Raw genomic sequence first — 8,025 nt, 5'->3', positions numbered from 1 at the left:
ACATGTATATATGACCAACACTTTTTACTAATGAATGCAATATATGTGTATTATATCTGTATTACATGTATATACTAGTTGTTAGATATATTTATGTATTAATTAATTAATTTCAAATATACTACATATTTTCTCAAGCGGGCGTAACACATTTTCCCAGACGACATATTGTGCTGCAGCCTGCTTGGGAGATATATCTTTCTAGGCGGATTAGTTATGCGGTCTGCCTGCGAAGATACAGCTTCCCAGGCGGACTGGACGTCCGTCTGCGAAAATTAGGTCTTTGCATACTAATGGACGGAGCGCCCGCCTACTAAAATCTTTTTTGACCTCCTAAAAATTAATTTTCTAGTAGTGTTTGGACCCATAGCGATAAGAGGAGAGCGGAGAAGGAGGCGCCGCCATCTGTGGAGATGAAGAGGAGGGTGGGACTATTTTGCTTCCAATGCCACCTCATCGTCACATAGGACGAGAACTAAGTCAAACTAGCCACGTATAAGCGCCATGTCAATCGAAATTGCCATCCAAACCACCTTGGACCTTATTTGCACTACTTTTAAAAGTTGAGAGACGCGTCATATCCGGTCTTGGTTTAGAGATGATTTTCAGACTCGATGACAAATTAAGGTACCTGAAGTGAACTTATTCCGTTTATCATTGGGTTGAACCGACACTGGAGAATTCGGCCTGAGGTCAGCAAAGTAGTAAGGAAAATGTGCTGGTTTGGGCCTACTAATGAGTCTGAAGTGCATGTTGGATGGCGGCCCTTCACTGTGGGCATATGTCTATTTTTGTGTATGCACCCATACCCTTTTGGACCGTGGTGGTTCATGCCTACGGTAGCGTCGCCTTCTCGTCTAAAGTCTCCGTCCGTTTAGGCTTTGCGTGTTGCGTCGTGATGATGTCCTAAGCAGCCGGGTACACCAGCACGGCTAGGGCAAAAACAAGATCATCGAGATCGATTTGAGCCAAACACAACCGCAGGAAAAGCCAGCCACACACGCTTTGCTTTCTCCTGGTGAGATTCAGGGCGTACGCGTGTAACTACAGCTTCCTATCTATGCCTTCCTACATGGCAAGTGACAGGGAGCGAGTTGAGCTTATATTTGGGGTCTCCCTGGCCGGCAGGGGACACGGGCGCGGCGACGGTGGTGTAATGTTCTCCGGGAGATGCATGCGTCGTGCGCGCAAGCGGTTCCCCCGCTCCACCGATCGGTCAGTTTCCAGGCACGCTTGCGGTGTGCTCGGTGCGTGCCACCAAAACGTCTGCTTGATATTTTTTTGACGTCTTGCCTCTTCTCTCCCGCTGATGGATCGACCAATAGACAGAGTTGCTTTCAGAGCATCTTCAGCATCTCGATCGTGTAACCAGTCGGCACAGCACCGGCATTAACTGATCGCTGACGAAGAATGATCCCATGTCCATGACCAGGATCAAGTCAACTAATAGGAACGAGTCCGATATAAACATTATTAATTGCTACGAGCGCATAACATGATAAGAAGATATAACGAGGATGATTCAAAGGGAACTCAAAAGTGTCCTTTCATTCTCACAAAAATTTCTGAGAATTTACAAGTACAACAACATGAATTCACTATCCAGTTCAAAGCTCCCGTTTCTTCTCTCTTTTTCTCTAGAAATGTACATCTAACCCACCGTCCCTCCCTCCCCTCTCCCTGCCACAGGAAAGCAAATAATGTTGGAAATAAACAGACATACATGGGTGGATGGATCAACCCCTCACTGCCCTGCTCCTAGCCATTTTCAGTTGGGGAATCCAGACTCCCCTGCCCGTTCTCGATCGCACGTCTCTTATCCCGCCAATTCTCGCCCCACATCTTTGCCTCGGCTACCATCCGCTCCCTATCACCCCACATCTTTGCCTCAGCCACCATCCGTTCCCTGTCGCCCCACATCTTTGCCTCCGCCACCATCCGCTCCCTGTCGAAATCCTTGTTCAGGATACCTGGGGGCTCTTTCGGGGAATCCTCCCTATCCTTGTTTGGTGACTTGTGGCCAGAGCTGCTGGCTTCATCGTTCCTGGATATTACCCTGCCGTTCTCGCCAACCTTGCTTCGCTGATCGCCACCTGGCTTTCTTGAAGCATGAGCCGCATTAGGGTCATATGATTGAGATGCCAGGTAGGAAAGAGCAGTCACAACATCTGCAATAAGTGGACGCGACGCAGCCTCCGACTGAATGCACATAGATGCCACTGCAAGTGCTTGGTAAAGTCCACGCATGGGGTATCGTCCCTCCAGTCTTGGGTCAGCCATTTTTGGGAGCTTTCTTCTGTCGTTGAAAAGAGGTCGTGCCTGGCAGTTAATATGAAATATTGTGAGTACATGGGTCAAGTCATTAGCCTCTTCTCACCCCCCCTCCCCCCCCAAAAAAAAAAAAAAACATTTAACCTCACAATACATGATCTGCTCTAGCCCATCAAAGTATGTTGACCAGTATAAGCATGGAGGACAGGAAATCATAGATGTAGCTTACAACATCTAATATAGTCATCCGTTCCTTGGAAGGTGGACATCAGACATAATAATATTTGCGAGTAAATTTCATAAAACTACAGATACTTTGCATGATCTATCACAAAACTACAGATTTTAGAACTAGTTTCACAAAACTACGGATTTAATGTCTTCGTTTATCACAAAACTACAGGTACTTTGAACACTATATCACAAAACTACAGGTACTTTGAACACTATATCACAAAACTACAGATTTAAGAACTTGTTTCACAAAACTACAGGTTTAATATCTTCATTTATCACAAAACTACAGATTTATTGTCTCCATTCTCACAAAACTACACGTTTTAACAATGCTAAAACCTGTAGTTTTGTGAGAATGGAGACACTAAATCTGTAGTTTTGTGATAAATGAAGACACTAAATGTGTAGCACTATGATAAACGAATACACTAAATCTATATTTTTGTGAAACAAGTCCTTAAATCTGTAGTTTTGTGATAGATTGTATAAAGTACCTGTAGTTTTGTGATAAACGAAGACACTAAATCTGTAGTTTTGTGAAACAAGCTCTTAAATCTGTAGCTTTGTGATATATTGTGCAAAATACCTGTAGTTTTGTGAAATTTACTCAATATTTGCTTTTGTATTTTCAGTTCCAGAAAGTAACCAGGAAATATCTTATCTTTATGAGCTATTTTTCAAGATGTTTTAATTCTGATGAAATGCAGCAGATATTAGTTAGATCTACTACCAAACATATTGATGGTATGCGACATGTCAGGATCCAAACAATTACTTAGGAGATACTAGACAGATAAATCATTTCAGGTTATTAGCATATATAGATAGCATGTGCTCCTAAATAATCAGAACATAGCTTACCCATGAGACAAGATTTTGCTCCCCATGTGGCCTAGTGCTGTCGATCGCCCGACGACCAGTAATCAACTCAAGCAACACAACTCCAAAGCTATATACATCAGACTTAACTGTCAACTGTCCTGTCATAGCGTACTCAGGAGCACAATATCCATATGTTCCCATCACACGAGTAGAGACATGAGATTTGTCACCAACAGGACCCAACTTTGCAAGACCAAAGTCAGACAGCTTTGGATGGAAACTCTCATCTAAGAGAATGTTTGATGACTTGAAGTCTCTATAAATAACTGGTGGATTTGCTTTGTCATGAAGGTACTCTAGTCCCTTAGCAGCACCAGCCGCAATTTTCATCCTTGTGTTCCAATCCAATGCTTCCTTATCAGGAGGTAGATCTATACCACATAAACAATTTATTGAAGTTTAGTACGGTCATTATTCATACATATTTATATCAACGACACTTAATTCAAAATCACATATTAGACTCACACAATGCAGTTAAAGGGTACAATTTCTGAACATAAGAGAACCTTGAGAAGTAACAAGACATAAAAAATATATTTACACCTTCCATAGATCATTGACTAAAAATATTTCATTGGTTTTTACATCACGAACCATTTTCAGTAGACCACATAACTTTATAAGTAATTTTTTGGTATATGCAGACCAACAACTCCACATAACTTTATAAGTAACTCCATAGGTTTTACGACTTTTATTTAACTTACAACAAATAGCCAAACACATCTAAAAATTGCAGTTGAAAATTACAGTACACACAGATGAGAAATGCGAGCGAACTGTAAAACATGACAAACATAGTACTCACATTATGCTGTCATGCACCATTTTAGGGAAAAATTAACTATTTGCCACTCTTACAAGCCTATTTTAGGCCCTTGGAAGAGACAAAATGTCAACACTTCAACAGGGAGCAGGTTAATGCAAATGGTGACATTTTTAGGGCTAAGTAATGAAATACTAGTCTACCACCACATAAACATTTGCTGATATTGAAAAACAATAATCATGGACACTAATTCTGCCACATAAAGAGCACAGATAGAAAAGCATGGATAGAATCGCTGATGGACAATCTGTACCTAAGGAAACATGTGACAGAGGACAGTATTGCAGGTACAGACACAGAAACCATTAACAGAAAATTTACAGGTTGTGGTCATATGCAAAACAGTATCTCTACAGGGAATAAACATAGAATTCGTACCATGCAAATGATCTTCCAATGATCCAAAGTGCATGTATTCATAAACAAGAAGACGTTGATCTCCGTCAGCACAATAGCCAATCAGATTAACAAGATTTTGATGATGTAACAAACTGAGCATTAGAACTTCCACTAGAAATTCTCTGTTTCCTTGAAGCCCATCTCTATTAAGCTGCTTTATAGCCACAACCTGCAATGACGAAAAAGGGACTTCAATCATCATACTTCTTTTAAACTAATTTTAATTTAGAAGAAGTTTTGGTGCTTCAATCATATTGCTCTTAATTTTTCAATACAACACACTGAACATAGAACACTAGATCCTTGTTGCCTAAAATTGCACTTACTAGTTATTACTACTTCCTCCGGTCAGAAATACTTGTATTTTGGACAAGCATCATGTCAAAGTTTCAAAACTTCTGGGTATAGTAATATTTCTGAATAATTAAACTGGATAAAGAAAATCATATGAGAAGATTTGCATTTCAACGTACTTGCATAGTCCTATAATTTAATGGGTTTGACAAATATATTTAAAAAGAAAAAAGGCGGCCCAGGCCAAAATGACATGTATTACGACCAGAGGGAGCAGCATAGTATTATAATGCATAAACAAACAAAATGAAATAAACAGTTGCTCAACATGGTCATTTCTCATTCCTGTAAACAGTTCAGAACGTAGATCTTAGACAAACAAAAGTGAACAGTAAAGATTTCACAACAGTGCAATTTTCCAGTTGTTCAGCTCTCCACAGGCGAATGCAAGAATGAAGCATATACCCATTTGCCAAAATAAGTTACCTGGCCAGTGCTCTCGAGGCGGCCCTTATAAACGCGCCCAAAGCCTCCTTCGCCCAGGAAGCACTCTGGCCTGAAATTCCTGGTGGCGGTCGCGAGTTCTCGGAAGGTGAAAGTCTGTGCTGATATTACATTCCCATTGGCATCCTTGGGCGCAGAAGGTTCCCTTAGTATTGCATTGCTCTTCACCCTCGTCTTCTCAGCCCCTGCCCATGTTGACCAAAACATGAGAAAAAAAAAACTAAGCTAACCAGTATGTTCACGCGACAGCGAGAATTTACAACTACAGAGTCCAAATAAACAGTCTGAATGTAGCATAGGCCTTGTCCTATCGGTCTATCAATTCATCTCCCATATAATACCATATTTTTTTTTCATTTCAGAATGATCTGAAGTAGATGAACTAACCCCAACAGCATCTACATATCAAACAGCGCAAGATAGTTATGCTTTCTGGTCAAATTTTGCAGGACAAATTGCGGTAATTCGGTAGGCAGAGATCACGAAACACGAGAAGGAATACTAAATCAGATCAAAGGAGGCGTGGAAAAGGAAGGACCGAATCCGTGTCCCCCCGACGCGGATCCGATCCCCACCAACCGCCGCCGCCACCCGGAGATCCACCCCAACTCAACCCAACGCGAACGGAGGGAGTAACGGACGCACCTGCGGAGAGCTTCTCGACGCGCGGCGCCGCCATGGGCAGCTGCTGGTGGTGGTGGTGGTGGTGCAGGTCCGGGTAACCACCGCCCCTCTCCCCATGCCGACCAGCGCCGGAACCGCCGCCGCCGCCGTACGCGGCCGCGGCGGCGGAGGAGGAGGAGCCGCCGCCGTACGGCCCTCCCACCTTGGGGTTCAGCTGCTCCTCCGCGGGCGAGTCGAAGCACGAGAAGCAGCCCATCTCTCTCTCCCTCTCCCTCTCTCTCTCTCCACCCACAAGCACCCACCACAGCCAAAAGCCAGAGAAAGGCGCGCGTCGCGTCAGAGGGCCATCGCCGCCGCCGCCGCCCCTCAGGCTGCCGGAGGAGGCCACCCCCCGATCGGTGTGCTGCTCGTGCTCGGGATCGGATCTTCGCGGCGAGGGGATCGAGGAGGAGGAGGTGGGGGGGAGGAAAGGCGTTTTTTATTGGGTTTTTGGAGGGGAAGGAAGCGAAGAGGGGGAGGGAAGAGCGAGGAAGCAAGCAAGCAAAGCGAGGAGAGGTGGTGGAGTCGCGGCAGCCGCCCAACTAATACGCGTCTTTGCGGGTTCCGTCTCCCGTCTTCGCCCCGTCTGGTCCGGGGGCGGGGCCTCTCGCTCGTTGCTGCGGCGGCTTTCACACGATGTGGTGGTGGTGTTTGCTGGCTTGGCCGTCCGTCCTGGTCTTACCTTACCTACGCCTGCGTGGGGGTTTCGTTGTAATCAATGGGTTGTTATCTCCTTGAACACCTTTTATGGTAGTTAATGACTGCATGTTTATCTCATTTTGTACATTTGTATGGTAATTTGAGATCCGATTGTTTTTTTTACGTGTTTGGGGGTGGAAGATCTTCGGAAAAAGATGTTCCTTATTGGTTGGTTGAGATAAGGCTTATATGGAAGGAAAATAAATAAAATAATCGGAAATGATCCAACAAATTAAGGCTAGAAAATATACAGAGGGATGAAAAAAAAAGTTCTAAATCAATTCTAAAATTTATTATCGAATTATGGTCGGAAATGGTCAGAATCGGTATTATTTTTCTATTATTTGTACGGAAATGGTCGGGAAATTTTATATTTATGAATTTAACTATTGAATGCCAATTTCAATATCACACTTATAGAAATTAGGTAAATTTCAGAAATGAAAAAAGAACACGAATAATAGGGAATGATATAATATCAAATAATTAGTAACGACAAGGTTTCGAAACCAGATCGTTTAATCCACCACCTTGTGGAGTTACCTGGAATATTCTTATGCATTTTTCTTCAAAAATGGCATCAGTTATAAAGATATTATTATTATTATATTTGTTCTGGAGAAAGAAAATAATCCATCTCTTTATGCTGCTGTAGAGCTACTACGGCAAGTCTATAGCGGCTGGTGACCAATGAGGACGGGTGCACATCGTCTGCCGTTAGCTGTTTCAACGGCAGCGTGCCGTTGGCCAATCCCAACCGTTGGTTTGAAATGGACGGATAAGATCAAAATAACCCACGAGAAGTGAAGAACACTCCTATTTTACATTGAATTTGTTGTTCTGTAACTTCCACCTTGGCATCGATTGATGACAAATTTACCTATCAAAATTTTAGCTTTGTGGCATGAGGCGACAAGCTAACAGAAAAATCTTTTTTTTTCATTTTTTTGAAACCAATATTTTTTCACTTTTACGTGTGTCACCTGACCATTTTGTTTCTGTTTACTCAATGATGGAAACATTTAACGGTGATGTCGCTCTTTCCTTTTATTCAATCGGGACAGGTCAGAAGAACTAAAGAAGAAAAGAGGAAATTAAGCATCGATCCTTCAGCCAGTGGGTTCGCACATCCTGATCATCCATTCAAAGTAACGGTTGGGATTGATCAACGGCACGGTGCCGTAGAAATAGAGAACGGCAGATGATGCGCACCCAAGTGAGGACGTCTGCCAACAACAGTGGGC

At 43.0% G+C, this 8,025-nt stretch overlaps 1 protein-coding gene across 1 annotated transcript; it reads right to left on the bottom strand.

Annotated features, from left to right (window-relative positions):
* Positions 1-1,521: 1,521 nt before the first annotated feature.
* On the bottom strand, positions 1,522-6,609 carry LOC127762874 (serine/threonine-protein kinase PBS1-like). The gene is made up of 5 exons (XM_052287402.1): positions 6,065-6,609; positions 5,402-5,604; positions 4,601-4,790; positions 3,370-3,761; positions 1,522-2,319 (listed from the first exon to the last, which is right to left on the bottom strand). The coding sequence occupies exons 1-5, from the start codon at positions 6,297-6,299 to the stop codon at positions 1,759-1,761; spliced, it is 1,581 nt and encodes a 526-aa protein (XP_052143362.1). The 5' UTR covers positions 6,300-6,609; the 3' UTR covers positions 1,522-1,758.
* Positions 6,610-8,025: the final 1,416 nt, after the last annotated feature.

This window comes from Oryza glaberrima, chromosome 2 (genome assembly GCF_000147395.1).
Source record: "Oryza glaberrima chromosome 2, OglaRS2, whole genome shotgun sequence".
Classification (NCBI taxonomy): domain Eukaryota; kingdom Viridiplantae; phylum Streptophyta; class Magnoliopsida; order Poales; family Poaceae; genus Oryza; species Oryza glaberrima.
This window is presented reverse-complemented; position numbering and strand designations above follow the sequence as displayed.

Bases quoted from the DNA above. Each gene is read 5' to 3' on its own strand.
- LOC127762874 (XM_052287402.1), bottom strand. From the start codon at position 6,299: ATGGGCTGCTTCTCGTGCTTCGACTCGCCCGCGGAGGAGCAGCTGAAC. The intron at 4,791-5,401 runs GTAACTTATTTT...TCGTCATTGCAG, and splicing joins GCCTCGAGAGCACTGGCCAG to GTTGTGGCTATAAAGCAGCT. The intron at 2,320-3,369 runs GTAAGCTATGTT...ATTAACTGCCAG, and splicing joins AGCAAAATCTTGTCTCATGG to GCACGACCTCTTTTCAACGA.